This window comes from Panthera leo, chromosome C2, assembly GCF_018350215.1.
Source record: "Panthera leo isolate Ple1 chromosome C2, P.leo_Ple1_pat1.1, whole genome shotgun sequence".
In the NCBI taxonomy this organism is placed as follows: domain Eukaryota; kingdom Metazoa; phylum Chordata; class Mammalia; order Carnivora; family Felidae; genus Panthera; species Panthera leo.
In genome coordinates this window covers 132,406,630-132,424,395 of record NC_056687.1, presented here as the reverse complement: position 1 = coordinate 132,424,395, position 17,766 = coordinate 132,406,630, and the positions used below count along the sequence as shown (strand labels likewise).

General features: G+C 48.4%; 2 protein-coding genes and 1 long non-coding RNA gene across 5 annotated transcripts in view; 1 reads left to right on the top strand and 2 right to left on the bottom strand.

Moving 5' to 3' along the window:
* COLQ (collagen like tail subunit of asymmetric acetylcholinesterase) overlaps positions 1 to 6,346 on the top strand; it is a 61,452-nt gene extending 55,106 nt beyond the window's left edge. For both annotated transcript variants that reach the window (XM_042955117.1, XM_042955118.1), the window contains exons 17-18: positions 1,333 to 1,435; positions 3,349 to 6,346. In XM_042955117.1, coding sequence (XP_042811051.1) covers positions 1,333 to 1,435; positions 3,349 to 3,418 — 173 coding nt within the window. In that variant the 3' untranslated portion in view covers positions 3,419 to 6,346. The remainder of the gene's footprint in view (positions 1 to 1,332; positions 1,436 to 3,348) is intronic.
* The window catches only part of EAF1 (ELL associated factor 1), a 25,800-nt gene continuing 8,086 nt past the window's right edge, over positions 53 to 17,766 (bottom strand). Inside the window, exons 5-6 of one of the 2 annotated variants that reach the window (XM_042955121.1) lie at positions 17,517 to 17,750; positions 53 to 904 (exon numbers count right to left, since the gene is read on the bottom strand). In XM_042955121.1, coding sequence (XP_042811055.1) covers positions 885 to 904; positions 17,517 to 17,750 — 254 coding nt within the window. In that variant the 3' untranslated portion in view covers positions 53 to 884. Of the gene's footprint in view, positions 905 to 13,728; positions 14,975 to 17,516; positions 17,751 to 17,766 lie in introns of those variants that run through there. The other variant, XM_042955119.1, reaches the window with a different exon arrangement.
* LOC122229716 lies at positions 6,351 to 9,950 on the bottom strand. Its single transcript, XR_006207113.1, has 4 exons — positions 9,932 to 9,950; positions 9,196 to 9,377; positions 8,040 to 8,175; positions 6,351 to 6,722 (listed from the first exon to the last, which is right to left on the bottom strand). It is a non-coding gene; the product is annotated as an uncharacterized LOC122229716 (long non-coding RNA).

Sequence of the window (17,766 nt, the reverse complement as noted above, 5' to 3'; positions counted from 1 at the left end):
GGCAAGCCCCTGGATGCCAGCTGTGGTGGGTTGGGGTGATCTCCAAGCCAGAGGGAGTACCCCTGGGCTGCTGTGGGGACGGCCCTCCCATTCAGGCCAAATGCTGACTTTTTACTGCCCACGCATATCATGGTGGGTTAGTGTCAAGGGTCTTGCCCCTAGAGAAGCCACCAGTCCCTCCTTTTCCCTGAATCCTACTTCTTGGCAAAACCCACGTTCCAGTTCACGTTCTTTATCAAAAGATAAAGCTGATACAGAGTGAAAGATGAAAGGGAGAAGCCAAGAATTTGCATCAGGACTTTTACCAGATGGAGCCCTGGTGACAAAGTCCTTCTTAGGGGAAGCAGACTTCAGGCTGATGGGATGCTACGGGGACAGGCAGGCGGCACCGCACTGGAGGGTTTGCTTTCCTTCTTCTTTTTTTAATCACGTGACAAAAACAGGAGGTGGTGTGTAAAGTGGGGGATTTGGAGCCAGACGGAGTAGAGTTCGAATGTTCCTAGAGGAGGCTCTCAGTGAGTGGGGAATGGAGGGCAGTTCACAGCTCAAGTCTCACTTTCCTCCACTGAAAATTGGCTGTGTCGGTACTGACCGCTCAGCTCTTTAGAGATGCTGCGAGCTGATGTGCGCCAGGTCGTCTGGGTGTAGTAAGGATTCAACGTCCCTTCACTGAATGATTTTTAAGTCCTTGCTGTGAGGAGCCGGCCTGGCTGAGGGCCGGAGATGTGTAAATGAGCAGCGATGGGCACAAGGACCGAGAAATGGCTGGATCTCTCTCTCTGTAGCTGTACTTGCCGGGACAGTTCCCGGGATGGTGATCCCCGGCATGCCCGCTTTGCCTGGAGTCCCTTCTGCCCCTGGTGCAGACAGAGTCAAATAGGAGATCACACAGCAGGAAGGAACCCTGTAAAAAGAAGGTCGTGGAAGTTCTCTGTAGACGAGAGCCACCGTGGCCATCACTTGTGCCCAGTGCGCAGTCTCCTGACTCTCACTCCATGGGAACCCACGGTGTGTCCTGTGAAGGGGAGGTGGTGTCCACGCCCCAGGTTTGAGATAGAGATATTGAGGCTCAGGGAGGCCAAGGGGCATGCTCTTGTTCTGTTGGCTAACAAGTAGCTGGAGTGGGCTGGAGCTTGGGTCTCCTTATTCTCTGGCGTGGGATTTGGGGGGGCTGAGGGGGCAGTCCCCGGATGCATCTGAAGCTTTATGGGAGTCCGCTTAAGAGGGTGCATGCTCTGGGTGGATCCTTTAGGCCACACAGTCCTTACAGGCTAAGGTAGGCCTGTCCCACCCCAGCACCCTCTCAGGGCTACACTCCCCTGTGTCCCTCAGGCTGTCACCGGGCCTACTGTGGAGATGGTCACCAGCACAAGGGAGTGGAGGACTGCGACGGCTCTGACTTTGGCCACCTGACCTGCGAGACCTATCTCCCTGGGTAGGAATCACTCGTGTGCTATTATGACACCCCTGCCTCCCTCTCTGCCTGCTTCCTCCTCTTTCCTTCACAAATACTTTTTTTAATGCTGCTTATGTTCCTGGTACTTTCTAGACACTGAGGTATGGTGACAAATAGCACAATACATGGTCCCTGCTCACATAAGGGAGACAGGCAACACACACATAATGACCACGTGCCCTCTTAGGGTGCCTGAGTGCCTCTGAGGCCGAGCTGAGACAGAGAGTCACCGGCTCCATCCCGGACCCCTGGCAATCAGCAATCTCTACGTTCAGCTGTTGCCCCTGGGTGAGCAGCTCCCAACCCCAGTGGCTACCATGACCACATTAGTCTTCTGGAAAGTGGGTCTGGAGGAAGCCCAGTGGAGGATGGAGGTACCAGGGCATTTCCAAGAATCTAAGCATCTGTATAACCTGAATTCTCTGCAACAACTCCGACCCCCAGGGCAGGACTATAGGTGCAGATGAGATCACACCAGCATTAACATCTAATTTTGCTGGCTCATGACTGTTCCAAGAAAACCCCGGGAAGTTAGTACCCCCTTCAGGGACCCCTCTACTTCTATCTGGGACTCTCCAGTGGGTGTTCACATTGACCTCCACGGTTGACATCTCCCAAGCCAGCTGAAGGACACTGGGCCTATGAAATGCAAAACCATACCACATTCCCCCTAATCCTCACAGATGTGGAGTTGTATAGTGTTGTAGGGAAAATGAGAAGGCTTTCCTCCCTAGTTCCTGCTTCTCTGTTGGTTCCGCAATGGATCGCTGGCCCTTCATACCTCCTAGGTCCCTCAGGAGTCCAGTCTCTTCAGCTTTTGCTTTCAGCCCTATTCCTCTGGTAAGCTTGGACCCAGGCCCTCAGCAGGGCTGGGAAATAGACACCAGTCCTGTCTTTCTGTCACCCCTCTGTCCACTGACTCTGTCCACCCCTCTGTCCTCTGTCCAAGGAATGGAAGGCATTCTCCTCAATGCCCACCCCCAAATATACACCAGCGTCTCGAACCAGGCTGGGGGAACTACAGATCTGTAGTTCCAAAACTCCAAGCACTTTAGGCTTGGCCAGGGCCCGACTGTATCTCTGTGTCTGTATGTACTGCCCTGTCCCTGAAGTGCCCTATCCTCTGGCACTTGCCAGAGAGGTGGCAGGTCTGAGCTGGTTGATGGCTTCATGGAGACAAGTCAGTGTAGATAACTGGACATGGAACACAGGACTGCATAGAGCCTGGGGCTTACCCACTGGTTCACTGTGGTTACTCATGTAATCTCTAGAAGCCTCAAGGGATGCTTGTGAATATGGGTATAATGTGTAACCATCATACGTTAGCACTTGGGCTTACAGAGGTATAGGCTGTGCTGTCCAATCTGGTGGCCCCCGGCCACACATTGCTATTTAACTTCAAATTAATTAAAATTAAAAATCCAATTATTCATTCCTACTAACCTTATTTTAAGACCTCAGTAGATACACATGGCTAGAGGCTGCCGGCCTGGACCGCACAGAAATAGAACATTTGCATCAGTACAGTATGACCAATGGACCACGCCTGGAAACCTTTCAGGTCTTGAGAAGGGAGTGATTCTCTCAGAGATGCTGTGTTAAGAACATGGTTACCAACTCTTTCCACCCAGATCCCTCAGCTGGGCTCAAGGGGCAAAGCCGCAGAGGCCTGAACTCAACTGCCCCAAGCCTCTTACCCCAAATGAGAATGAGAGCACTCTCTGGCAAACCCTGAGGCCCTTAGTGAGGTAGCAGTAGTGACAGCTGTCTGATGAGGGTGGACCAGAAGTCACCAGAGGCGGCCTCAGAACATGCCTTGGTCCTGAGGCCTGGGCAGGAGCCATCGTGCCCGCTGCCCTGCGCGCACCCTGACCCATATCTGCCTCCCTCAGGTCATATGGGGACCTGCAGTGCACCCCCTACTGCTACATCGACTCCACGTCCTGCCGCTACTTCACGTGAAGGGCCTTTGCGGAGAAGGCAGGCTGCATCCCACAGGATCGGCAGCAGCTTTTCCACCCTCATCAAATTGACTTCACACCCCCCGGTCCGGTTTCCGTCACCGTCGTGTGACAAAAATAAGGACGAGCTCTTGCTGCTAAGACATGCTTTTAACTCGGTCCAACCGGAAGAACTTAGGACCACTGCACCCTGTCTTAATCTGAGGTACCGGAGAACCTTCCACATGCCCCCGCTGGGAACCGTTTTCCCATTGCTACCATCCAGCCAAATTGCCGACCTACAGTGCCCTTTTTCTTCGGAATGTTACCAACCCAGACCGTGGACTTGGCTCACAACTGTTATCTACGCCTAGACCTGCAGGGCTTTTTGAATTTGTCGTCATCCCATCTGGGTCATGTGGTGGACAGGCCTCCCCACTCCTCTGACCTCCAGAAATGTGGGCATTCTCACCCGGGGCAGCCGGCCGTCAGGTCTCTCCAGGCCTATGAACCACAAAGCAGGGAAATGAACCCGCCTTCTTGGAGTGGCTCCAAGCTCTGCACCCGCTGAGGAACCCCTCAACTGGCCACAGCCCAGCACAGCCTCATGTGGATGCAGCTCCCCCAAGAAGGGACCCAACTGTGAAAAAGCCCTGAGAAAGCCACCAAACCGGTGCTCTGCCCCTGGGAGAGGGCGGAGGCCCAGCTGGGTGCTCAGCTTGTGAACAGAACAGTGGCCTTCCTGCTTCTCATTGTTTCCCAAGAGGGTAGCTTCTATAGTTTCACCATCCCCAGCACCACCTTGACCTCGTGGCTCTCAGTACTTGGACCTCTGTCTTGTGAATGCCCCTTATGTCCATCTCTTGTCCAGGAGATTCACCACCAGAGGGTGTGACTTCCTGAGCCTACACTTGGGCAGGCTTTTGGTGTTTCCGGTCCTTAGGAGAATGCCACCCCGGGTCTCCCCGTATGAGGCCCTACGACTGAATACCTGTTCTAGGCAGAGACCATTTCTGTCCTGAGCTCCAGCTCCTGGCTGCCTGCTGACTCCTGTGCACACCCTGTGACCTTCCCATTGTGTCTCTGGAGTGCAGAGCCTTGCCCTCGTGTGCCTGAGCCCCTCGTGTTTCTGCAGGGTCGTTAGTCTGGCATGACTGTGAGCTGCCTTGTACCACCATCTTTCCTGAGTGGGGCTGAGCTTTGTTTTGGAAAGATGTCTCCCCAGTGGCAGACCTCAAATGGGATTTCCTTGTTTGTTACCAGATGGAGGGACGCTGTTGAGCTTTTGTACAGAGCACTTTAACGTGCCTGAGTCTTGGGAACTCAGCAGACAAGAGCTTCTGGCCCAGTGGGCCATCACTAGTGGTCTGTAGCAGATGGGATCAACCTGAAGGTGAGGTCTTTAGGGATGGGCTTCAGACAAGAGCTTCCGGCTCAGCGGGCCATCACTAGTGGGTCTGTAGCAGATGGGATCAGCCCAAGTGTGAGGTGACAGCCCACCAGAGATGGGCACACTGGCCAGCTGGGTTCCCCCAGGCTCTACTGCACACCTTGGGGGTGATGTTGCTCCCATGAAAGCTGCACCTTCATGCTGGGATCTCTGGATATCAAGAAATATAAGCGGTTTGTTTCCCCACTGTGGCTTTTTCTTCCCTGGGGGTTTTGGACCAGAGTCCCAGCATTACTGGTTGGAATGAGGGGTCTGAATTCACTGTTTCTGAGGCTCTGCAGAGGGTTCTAGAATGTGGAGCAGTCCCACTCAGAGACAAGGGAGGAAACGGAGGTTGAGAGATAGGGAGGGACTTAGCCAAAGTCACAGAGCCTGGTCTGGCTAACCTAGCCTCACCCCAGCCTTATTTTAGGACCCTGTTTAGAACGAGATGGCATTCCGGCACTGCCCTTGGATCTGGCACGAGGGGCCCTGTCCTGGGTCTCTTGCCTTAGAGGGTACCAATCTGGCCCTCCTCTGGCCATGACCCTCCCCACAGGGCAGGGAGTCTGTGAGGCCAAGGCGACATGCCTACTGGACACCCCTCTCCCAGACCGTGTTCCAGGTACCCAGGAGACCACAGCTCTCACCCAAGTGGTCCTGAGCCTGAGGCCTCTTCCCCAAGTCTGCCTGCCTGAGTGTGACCTGCATACGCCTGTAAGCACGAGGGGTGACCAGGGACAAGCTGTGTTTAGAGGTTGCAGACGGGGCTCGGATAGGCGGGCTGGAGTTGCCACAGAGATACACACGAGGCCCCTCTCAGTGCGGGCTGGGCCTTGCTCTCCTCGTGCTGCCACAGAACTTTGAGGAATCTAAATAGTCCGTATTCAAACCCAGCCTTCTAGGTCTTTATGAAGGTGTGACTGACAGGTAAGCAGAGAGAACATATTTAAGAACACTCTGTTAGTTTGATTATAATGTAAATACGTAGACATTTGGTGTGTGAGCCTCCACCTATGCTCTTGTAACCAGATCCCACAATATTAGAGGGGTCTGTCTCCAAGTATTGCAAGGGGGGTTCTGAAAGGCCCTGAAAATAAAAGGGTTCAAAGCCACGTGTTTATATATATGTATATCATAATAGTAGTTCTCCCCCTGTGGAATTGTGAAATGGAGAAATGAAAGATGAAGGAAGATGGGCTGTCCCCAGCCCTGCCCTGAAATGCTAACTGTGGTGGAGGGAGCAGGTTCCCCAGGAACAGGGGCACCTGTAATAAGCAGGCCAGGCGGCCACAGGATAGGTAGCTAGATGTTTCCAGAGAGCACTTGCTGGTCCTGTGGGGAACTGAGGGGCCACAGTGTGGAGGGAAGGACGGTGAACCCGGAGTCCTGGCACCCGGGCTCAGGCTGGGTTTGTCGCGTCTCACAGCCTCCATTTCCTTACCCGGAAGAAACTGTAACAAGGGCTAAATTTTCTTTTGGCTTTAACAGCTTGTGGGTGGGGACGCTATCCTCCAGTGGTGACAGGGCCTGCCTAGGAGTGGTGATGGATTCCTTCAGCTGCTCCTGAGGCTGTCACATGGAGTGGCTGAAAATATCATAGGGTCTTCCGAGGTGCAGTTGGGTCGCTAAAAAAGGCTATGCCAGCTTAGATGCTTTTGTTGGTAGGTGGCAGAAAATCCAACTTAAATATCATATAAACCACAGGGTGAAATTTATTGGCCAATATAAGGTAAAAACTCCAGAGGTAGGGTGGAGATCAGGCATGGTTCAATCAAGGCTCCCACTCCATTTCTCTGCTTGAGCTGTCCTCTCTGCTATTTGCATCTCTCCTGTTAGTTTGATCCTTGGGGTGGTCACAAGCTGACTGTTACAGTTTCAGGCTTACATCTGCACCCTACGATATCCAGAGGAAGAGAGAACATCTATTCCAGTGGCTCCCAAGACATTTTTTTCCAGAAGCCACCCCAAAATCTTACCTTGAGCCTCATTGCCTGTTTGGGGTCACATGCCCATTCCTGAACCAATTCCTATCGTCAGGAGAATGCCACCTGCTAACTGGATTACAGCTGGGTTCCTGAACCCACATGGGCAAAAGCTACAAGAACACTCGTAGCCCACTCCCTGGCGACTCTCCAGAAGTAGCTGGGCTGTGTAAGGAAAGGGTGGCTACTGGATGACATAGTGGGGAGCAGAAATGGGGTGAATGGGTGCTGGGTACACAGTGTCCGTCACAGTGGCCGTCTCTGGTTTTACTTTTCCTTTTGGCAGGAATAGGTGCTGAGCCACTTGAGGCAAACATTTGGGAAGATTCCTCACCCCCAAAAAGCTCTTGGCTGATTTTGATAGGTCCACTCGAGAGAGGCTGCCTCTCCCAGGGAGGCATAGGTAGTGAAAGAGGTGGTGTAGTTTGCTTTTGGGAAAAAAAGGAAGAGGACTGGACTCACGTATCTGGGTTTGAAGCCTGGCTGTCACCAGTGCACTGTTTAATCATCCTGCATAATATACTTTTCTGTTTTTGTCATCTTTATACTGGGAATAATAGTACCTTATTTTCAGGGTTGTGTTGAATTTTAGTAATTATATGGTTAAAATTTCTGACACCTAGAAACTCTTCAGGGAGGGCTGGGTTTTATCTGTGTCATGATTATTTGGTGACTCACACCAAATCGGTCACCTCTTTGGGACCTGGGGTCTCTTTCTTCCCCCTTTGAGGCTGGTTGCATGAGTCCACTTTTGATGGCAGTTTGGACCACAGCCCTTACTACAAATCAGTGAAAAAGAGCCGTGGTTCTCACACTTTGCAGCACCTTGGCCCATTTGATGAATACCACCAGGGATGAACCAACAAAACTTTTGTAGACCAACAAAATTAGGTTTGCTGACTTGCAGAGGGACACCGAACACCAGAGAACAATGGGGCATTTCACCAAACCAAGAAAGACCAGATTATGATAGGATCTGGGGGGAGAGGTGGAGTATAGGTAGAAAGTGAAAGCAGCATTGTGGGGACAGGCTCAAAGCAGAGCAGGCAGTGTATAACGGGGGTCAAGATGAAGCCTGGACTAGGCAGTGGACCCGGGTCCTGATTCCTTGGAAAACTACAAAGTTAGTTGGGAAAAAAAGCGTGGAATGTTATGCCTGAAAATCCCTATCAGAATTTCTGTATCTACGGTAGAAACTGAAACTTCTTCTCTGTGTCAAAGTGACTCACGTGGCTCAGGTCTTCCAGGCAAGAGTGGAAAGTTTCAATCTTATTGATAGGATTGCACGCTGCAAAATTTTGTCACAAAAGTTCACCGTGATTTTTGTTCAGGTTGCAGGAATAAAAAGCAAGGCTGGGGCCGTCCCTGAAAGGCAAGCAGTAGTCCCTCAAAAGAGTGATCATGATACGGCAGATCTGGCAGGAAGATTGCTTCCCGTTAACTTTGCAGCTGGCTTTATCAATGTCTGCTGTGGCACTCTGATGAATGCCAGAAACAGGGCCGACTTTTCCTCTCTCAGTCTGGACTGGTTTTTAACCCTTTCACCAGTAACGGAGGCCCAAGCTCCGTTCAACTGATCCCCAAAGATCCAAGTCAGCCCACAGGCTCCTAACAACCAAGGAAGCACAGGGATGGGGTTTGGCCCCAGAAGTCTTTATCCACCTGCAAAGCCAGCTGAATGACAAATTTGTGAGCAAAGTAAGGTCTTTAGAGGAAACTTGGTAACTAGTACTTAGAAAGCAGTGCTTGGAAAGATGGTAGGACAAATTTTCTGAGCATCATGGGACATACTGGTCATCCATCACTCTAATATGGGCATAGAGGACACATGGGTCGAATTGCTTACGAACCTCCAAACCTCATAATTAGGGCGACTTCTGCTCCAATGACTGCCTTACTTCAGTTATCTCCCCCAATCCCTCCTCTATTGTGAACCAGTTTCAGTGAAACTCAGATCTTGCATTTGGTAACAATGAGCTCACAGATCAAGTATCTTGGCAATTCATCAGGGAGATTGTTACACTTCAGCAGCCCCCAGTTGCCACCCATGGGCCCAGAGGCTCCAGGAGTGTGGGTTCCTCTCCAGCATCTTCATTTATAACCATTCCAAGAGGTTGCAAATCACACAAAAGTAATGGGTTAAGGACTGTCTCCACCCCTACCCTGGGGCATAGAGGAAGTGAACTCACATTGCCTTTATCAGAGGGGCTTTCTCTCTGGGGGGGCTCACCTGAGTGCTTTTCAGCCCAGACAGTTAGAGTCAGACAAGTTTACAAGAAACAACCTCACTAAAGGAAGAAATAAGCTATTCCCCCTTGTCCTACCACCTTTATAGATGGGAAAGGGGGCCCATGTAATCATGAAAATCTGCCAAGATGCTATTACCTCAAGAGAATTGAATATGTCATCATTTTGGTTCCTGTAATTTCTTCAGGGACAATGAGGAAGTATCTTGCCATCTTTCCACTCCCTTAATACCTCTTGTAGATGTTGGGTTTTGACGTTCCAGTTCATAGAGTACCATACCCCACTGCATGCACCACTCCAGGTTATCCTCAGTCTAACGCCTGGGATGGGAAGTTGAAAGCAGTCATACCATAGTCATCACTTGAGGCTCACCAAGGGAGTCTGTTTCCTTGGGGCAGAGGTTCTAAAGCTTTAGGGTTTATCAGGATGTCCTGAAGGGTTTGTCACACAGATTATTGGGGCCCACTTTGGAACTTCCGATTCAACAGATCTTGGGGGGGGGGGGGGGCGGGACTTGATTGTATTTCTAACAAGGTCCCAGGGAATGCTGATGGTACTGGACCAGGGACCACATTTTAGGAGCCACTACTCTGGGGAAACATCTCATCTGAGAACAATGGCCGTAGACCAAATACACTGGGGGCGGGGGGGGGGGGGCGGGAGGACTTTGGGTAGGTGGCTTTTTACATGCTCTTCCATTAAGGACATAGGATCTGTGTCCCTCTTGAATCCAGGTGGGCTTTTGATTGTTGGAGCAATAGAATACTGTGGATGTGACGCTGTGTGACTTTCCAGGCTAGGTCATAAACAACCAAGCAGCTCTTGGGATGCTCATTCTAGGAGAAAGCAGCCATCACGTAAGAAGACCAACTACCTTGAGACTGCTGTGTTAGAGAGTCTCTGGCTGACAGTCCTAATGAGCCTGCTTCCAGCCATCCCCACCACGGTGCCAGACATGTGAGTGAAGCCAGTTTGAATTCTCTAGTCCTGCCCACCTGCCAACTGAGTCCCACTGAGTGACCTCAGTTGAAGCCAAAAGAATTGCCCTGCCAAGCTCTGTCCTAAATCCTAACCAACAGATTCCATGAGATAAAATGTTGTTTTAGCCACTAAGTTTTAGGGTAATTTGTTACTTAGCAATAGGCAATGAATGGTGCTCTAGGTTGGAAAGGTTGGAAAGGAAGCACGCTACTCTGAATAGGGCAGAGTGCCAAGTCCAGAGGAGCCTTTGCTTGGTTTGGGTGCCCTCTGCAGGAACCATGGACAGAAACTGGCCTTAACCCCTACGTGGACTCTTATTTAACTGGCCAGGAGAAAAGCCAAGTTGAGGAAGGACTTAGTGATTATATGGTCCAGTGTTGTCAACCATGGTAGAGACATGGCGTACGTGGAGGAAGTAGATTGATTGCAGTGATCGCCCGAATTCTCACACTTCTCTGTACCTACACCTTGCAACTCCTCCCATCACCTGGCAGAATGCACTGTATTTGCCCACCCCTTGATTCTGAACTTGACCCTGTGACTTGCTTTGGCCAATGACACGTTAGCAATTGTGACAGAGGCGGTTGTTTCCTCTCTCACTCTAGCGTCTCTGCCTTTGCCGTGACAATGTGCTGGGCTAGGTTGCTAGAGGGTAAGGCACAAGGAGCCTGCCTGAACTGCTCCAGCCGTGCTGGCCAAGTCCTCCTAGATCAGCTGAGTCTGCAAACTGCCAGGCATATGGAGTCCAGTCAAGACCAGACTGTCCAGCCACACCCAGTCTTAATCGCCAATCCAGAGTTGTAAGCAAAATAAATGCTTATTTTAAGCCACTGAATTCTGGGATGCTTTGTTACGTGTCATTGTGTGGCAACAGTTAACTGAGGACCACACTCCCTTGAGTGAGGAATGGACACCACCACTTCCCCACTGAGAGTCCTGGTTCAAATCTAACTCCTATTTCCACCTGAGGAAATGTGAGCCAGTTACAGAATGAGCAGCAGAGGATTCCTAGGCTAGTTCTCTTCGTGCATAATTGTATTCAATCCAAATTTATTGAGCACCCATTAGGTGAGAAACACCAGAGAATTAAGAAGGAATATGGTCACTGCCCACCTAGAAGTTTGCAAGACTGCTGTGGGCATTGCTGTGTGTGGAATGGAAGCAGGAGGCAGGATCACTTCCAGCCAGTGAGTGTACTGGGGGGAGGGGGGGGGGCGTGGCATTCCAGGTGGAAGCAATTTGGTGTGCTAAAAGAACTAGGATATGTCTAGAGATTCAGTTTAACCCCCCGCATGGTTCTTAGAGTCAAAGCCAAGTCTGCCTTTCCAGACCGGGTAATGGCCTCAGATGCCATGTGGCTCACATCCTTCCAGTTTTGAACTTCACACCTTTTGAAGCTGAGGTGTTCATCCTAATGAGCATAAACACCAAATTAAAAAGGAATTCATTTAGAGAAGCAGGCATAAGCATAAAGGATTAATAGAACCTTACATTTTTCATTGATTCCTAGTAAAAAAATTAAACCCACCAAGACATATACTGCTGACCTTCATTTTTTACTTAAATATAGTGATCTTTAAGAGAATAAACCAAAAAAAAACTTTACACAGCAAGTATTTTACATAAATGCAAACATTTTACATAAATGTAAACATGCACATCTACTTCATAATTACGCAAAATAAACTTTTAGGCACAAGATTTCAAAAATCATGAAAGAATAAGACAACCCAAGACAGATACAACATAAGCAACAAAAACACACATTTCATAACGCTTCAATTGGTCTTGTCTTCCAACCTACTGGTTAAGGCCTGAGTTTCAGAAATCCTACCTTCCTTGCCAAATGGAAACATCCAATTTGGCTGTACCTAAGAGAACATACTATTATCTTTCAAAATAATGTTAATAAATACATCACTCACACTCTCTCTCTCTCTCTCACTCACACACATACATACACACACACACACACACACACCATACTTACACCTTACTTAACCAGCCTCTCGATTAGGATAGCAAGGATTTTGGAATTTTCAAGTTTTCCCACCACTGAAGCACATACATATTAATACCACACACAGAAAAAAAAATGATTCTGCTATAGAAATAAAATAATGAGTGGCATCATCACAGATCTCGTTTGTTTATATTGTTTCCCCAATTCACGTCTTTACTGCGGCTTGCCATGGCTCCCTGGGCACCCTGAATTTAAGTCTTTATATCTTGCCTAATGACTTACGATATGGCAGAAGTTGTATAGGACAGAGAAAAGGCAATTTTAACAATTCAGTTAGAGACTTCCAAAACCATGAAAATCACAAATAGTTTTCAGCTGTCTCCAAATGCTTGGAATGTTTGCTCCACGTCTGCCCTCTGTACTCCACTGGTTGGTTTTCTCTGCCTCCTCCCCACCAGGCTATAAGCATCTGAATGTTTATTCTTGTGGACACCCCAGGGAATAGAGATGAAAATGACGGTCCCTGCTTTTAAGGAGTTCACACCAACCAGAGCTCAAGCAAGAGGAAGGTCAGTACAGACAGCACTCCAGTGGGCAGAAAAGAACAGAGGGAGAGTCCGCGAAGATGGCACCTACACAGTGTCAGGACTGGGGCTTGGCGAGGGAGAGGGAGGGAGGGACTGAGAAGGCACAGAGGCACGAAGAGTAAGTCCAATGAGGCTGGTACGAGGTAACTCAGAAGTAGTAGTCTGTGGGGCCAGATTCTTGATTTCCAAAAAGACAAGATTCCTTATTCTGGTGGGTAAAGCTGGAGAGCAGGCGGTGGGGGTTGTGGGGAGGGAACCACCGAAGGCTTCGTGCAGAGAACAAACTGGAGCCAGCTGGAGGCTAACCATGCAGGGCCAGGTAGGACGGGCGACAGAGGAAACGAGCCCAGAGAGCTCGACTCACCAAACCCAGTGCCGCATGCAAGCATTTCCTATAGAAACAAACATCTTGACCCGACATGTGAAAAACCACAGTTCTATCTGTATAAATCAAGACTTTAGGAGGAAAAAAAAGAGAGTGAGGCTTAAATAGATTATTTTTAGTTCAAGTTCCTGGAACCTGCCCCAGCTTGAGCAAGTTAAAAGCAGTGAAACAATTCCCACATCCAGTAACAATTCAAGTCTCCCAATCATGACCTTTACCTTCCCTGAGCTGTCATTAGCAAGGAATTATAAAGCAATTATCAATTCATTATGAAGAAGTTCCTACCTGCCATTAAATCCACCGAAACCTCACGATGGGCTGAGAACCCACCGCCGAGTACCAGTGTGTCCCCATTACCTACACGTGGGGGGGATGGCGGTGCGAGTGTGCCACCGGATGATGGCTCCCGACCCACATCTCCAGCTCACTGGAGTCACTGCACATGAAACAGGGGACTCCATAAGGTGCAACTCTCACCAAAGCCCCCACCACGAATCATCTAATTCCTTTCCAGGTCCAGACTGCTTCCATCCACTAGCTGGGGAAGCAGAGGCCATCTTTGAGTGGAACACCCAAGGAAGGAAAATCATTTTCAATGTTCTTAACACCCATTGAACCAAAGCAAATGGAAATTTCTCAGGACATTCAAATTGTATCCATTCAAATTCTAGAAACAGGCTACTCCATACCAATCACAGGATGATTTATCACACATTCACTCAATATGGAACATTTACTAGTGACCAGTTTCCTGTAACAACAGATTCATTTGGAAACTGCACACTGCAAAAGGCAATCTTGTGACTTTCTTCTAGTTTATCAAAAATACAAATCAGTCTGGGAGTCAGGCACAAACAGTGGTACAAAAGCATGAAGAGAAATACCTTATCTAAGAATGTGCTCGTTTCATATTGCAGAACCCCTATCTAGATTCTGGTTTTTGGAAGCCTGCTGCTGGTTCTTTTGCTCAGAAAGGTTCCTTCACTACACCTCTCTCCCACTCCTACCTCCCCTTACTAAAATTCACTGAACGGGAAACACTCAGTATGGACCTACGTGGAACTAAAAGCCCCAATTTAATTGAATCTCATGTGTCAGCACAGTGGCTGCTGGTTTAATCTGCTCAGCCAGCCTCGTGTATCTAGGGACTTTTTGGATCAGAATTTGAGCCAGAAGCACCCAACACTTCATCTTTGGGAATCCAATAAAATCTCTGACGTACAACTAGAAGTCCCATGAACAAGAATCTCCGGTTCCAGTTAATGAGATTCAAGGGCGGGAGCAGCAGGAAAAGCTGGGGCAGGGGCAGGAGACGGGCCACGAACCAGCTGTGTGCTTCTCTTTCCTCACTTGTAAGTGAGGGGGCTGAACTCGCGGAGCTCCGGGGTCCTGCCCAGCAGCCGCTCTAGGACTCCCTCCTCCAGTCCATCTCTACACAGGCTCGTCAAGCTGGGTCAGACAAAACTTCCTCACCACTTTGTCTCAACAGTTTAAAGTGGTTGTCAAATACTTCAATGCTGCAGTTTGAGGTCTCCCTCTCTCCCCTACCCCTCAAAGACCAGGTTTCATTTCACTGGTGCAGACCACCTGGCCAAACTGGTGGCTGCTGAGGTTTAAAAGCGAATCACTGGCCTGGTTAAGATGATGGCCTTTGAGTAACCTAGACCAGGGTACATTTGTCCTTTTTTCATTAACAGTGTTAACCAAATAGCAATAGAATTGTTAGTTCTTCTATAGATCTACTTTGCAACATGAGATTGTTCAAAAATTACATGAGAAAATCACCCATCACCACTAAGTTAAAGACTTGAGTATCTGAGACCTCCAGAGCCTCGAACTCCTGCTACAGTCACTGATCCACAGCATGTCCCTCTCGGCAATGGGCTCCATGTGAGCGCAGCCCGGTCCGGCAGCAGATCTGTGCACCGAGACGCTGATTTCGAAAGATCTGGCTCTAGTCATCACTGTCACTGCCAGACTCACTCAACTGCAAGTCATTTCCTACAAAACAAAAACCACAGAATCACACCAAAAGTGCGCAATTTAAAAATGACTTCCCCACAATTCTTTGTTTCACCGCCTTGGTTATCGCACTATAGTAAAACAAGCCAATTCAACTTAATTAGGGAGGAAAACCGATTTGGCTCAGTGACAAAACTGACACAGTCAATGTTTTTAAAGAAATGCTATTCTTGATATCTGCAAAGCACAGCGATGCTACGTACTAGGATAGAACAGGGGGAAGCAGGCCAGACAGCTTTTAAATGTGTTAATAAATAGCAAATAAGTATAAAAAAAACCGATTCGCCATCTAGAATCGTTCACATGAAGTTGCTAAAATAACACCGAGTTAGGCTTCCCGTCAAGGAAGCCGAATACTGTTTATACCAGTAACCTGCTAATCCAGCATCCCCTCCTGTTCAGTTACTTTAAACCTCAACTCTCAACTGAAGAGCTTCAATTACTTTAGCCTCAGATTTTTGTTTAGTGTGCAGAATTCAGGTGTTAGGAGTAAAGAATAGAAGTGCTCAGCGTTTTAATCCGATAGAGCAACAGAACCCAGTTGATAGCACTCAGATTATAGCAAAAGTGAACCGCTATACGACTGGATTGCTACTCCTAGACCAGCCCTTCTCAGTTTGTGTGGAGGACCCCGGGGTCCTTGAGACCCTTTCAGGAGGGTACTTCCTCTTCTAACTACACACCTGTGTGAGGTCAGATTTTCTTCATATACATCAACCTAGACAACTTATGGCAACAGGCTGAACCCAGGTTCCCACTAAGCTAGATCGTAAAGAGATTTGCGAAATTTTAAAGCAATGTTACTCTCTTACTAAGTATTTTTTGATTGGAAAAATTTGTTTTTCATAAAAATGATACTTTTGTTAACATGTGACAGTTTATTATTGTTATTTTAAATGAATTACTGGATAATTTAAATATTTCAGTTTTAATTTCTAATGGTAATATTGAGTGGATATAAGCCACGTACACAAAGCTCTTTGGGGTGCTCAATAATTGTTACAATTAAGAGGTCTGACACCCAAGAATGGAACAACTACCGCTCTAAACTTAAGGAAGGCAACAGGGGCCTGGCAAGAGCTGGTAACTCCCAATCAGCTAAGTTGAGCACGATCTCTTAAAAAGTAAGATGATGTGCTTTAACATATCAGTGGAACTGGAGCTGGAAATCTAGTTTTGAAATTGCTTACATAAAGTTAAGGTCTTGCCACTTGAAGAGCTGCAGATCAGGATGACTTGGTGTGCAATAAAGAGCTAAAAGGATTTTAAGATACTGGTAAGCAGTTAACACCCACTGTGCCTTTTTTTTTTTTTTTTTTGCTCTTTCTTTCTAGGAGGAGAGAATAATTTGGCATTGACTGGGCAAACTCGAGAACTCAGTCAAAGCCACAGTAGCTATGTGGCACTATTCCACTAGGAATACCAAATTCCCAATATGAAATTTACTACTCCTGGCCAACTGAGAATAGCACCAAAGTATCCCCTGACATCCAGAATGTAGGCCCAGAAAATGGGATAGCAGACAATATCCTCGACTGATATCCTAACAGTGTTCAACTCACTCAAGTAGCGTTTTTCCAGCAGGAGTGGTCTTGCCCCCCAGAGGATATCTGGCAATGTCTTGAGATATTTGGGGTTGACACAACTGGGGACAAGGGAGAGAGAAGGGCATCTACCGGGTAGAGGCCAGGAATGCTCTTAGTCATCCTGCAATGCATTGGACAGCCTCCATGACAAAGATTTATCTGCCCCACAATGTCTGTAGTGGTGAGGTTGAGAATTACCTTCGCCTGGTCCACTGTAGTAGGGTTAACTAGGTTAGCTTACCAACTATTGCCTCCAGACCTTCCAACCTCCTCAAAGGCAATCATGCCAGATGAAAGCATTCATTAGGATACTGGAGAGAGAAGGGCATAGGGAGCAAACACTCTCCCCATCTCCAATACGAAGAAATCTGTTTTTGTTCTTGTTTTTCTCTCCTTTACTTTAGTATCAACTGCACGGAGAGCCACCCAGATATAGCAATGTCCTTCCTCTTCCTCTTGCCAAAGGCTAGTTGGTTTCCAAATATACCCTAATGGCTCAGGTTCCAAAGTCTATGGGCTGCAGGACACCACAGTCCGGACAACTGTGTTCTTGGGACTGTAAAAAGACCTAGAAGCAGGGGACACTATAGTGGAGGGCATCGCCCCTAAAGCCTGTAAAGCCTGGTAAATGCAAAAACAAAGAGCCGAGCTGTTCGTGTTTCAGCATTTTCGAGAATTCACAAAAACTAATTTGTGCCAGTGGGTGAAAAAAAAAGAACAGATTTTCTAGTTTTGTGCTTCCCCAACACCCCCGCCCCTTTTATTTTTTTTAACTGTTTGGTAACTTACTTCTTTCCGCTCCAAATTTTGTCAGGATGCTTTCTTATGCCTTAAATATCTTCTGGTTACAGACTCGGGTGTAAGATATATAGAAGCTGCATCTCTAGTCTGACATGCCACCCCTCTCTGAGCCAGAAAAGGGAGAGCACACTTACTGAGGGTGTTCATGAGCTGGTTGCTTCCTTGTGGTCGGCTGGTTCCATTGGCAACGGCCGGCCTGCTGTTGTAGGGCTGCTGGTGTGCAGGCTGTGGAGGAGACGCCGGACCGTTGTCCTCACCCTCGCTGCTGGAGCTGTCATCATCGCTTCCCGAAGAGCTCTCAGAGTCTGAGGAACTGCTCCCACTGCTGCTGCTCATCTGCTCAATAATGTCAACTTCAGCCCTCAGCTCTGGAATAAAATGACA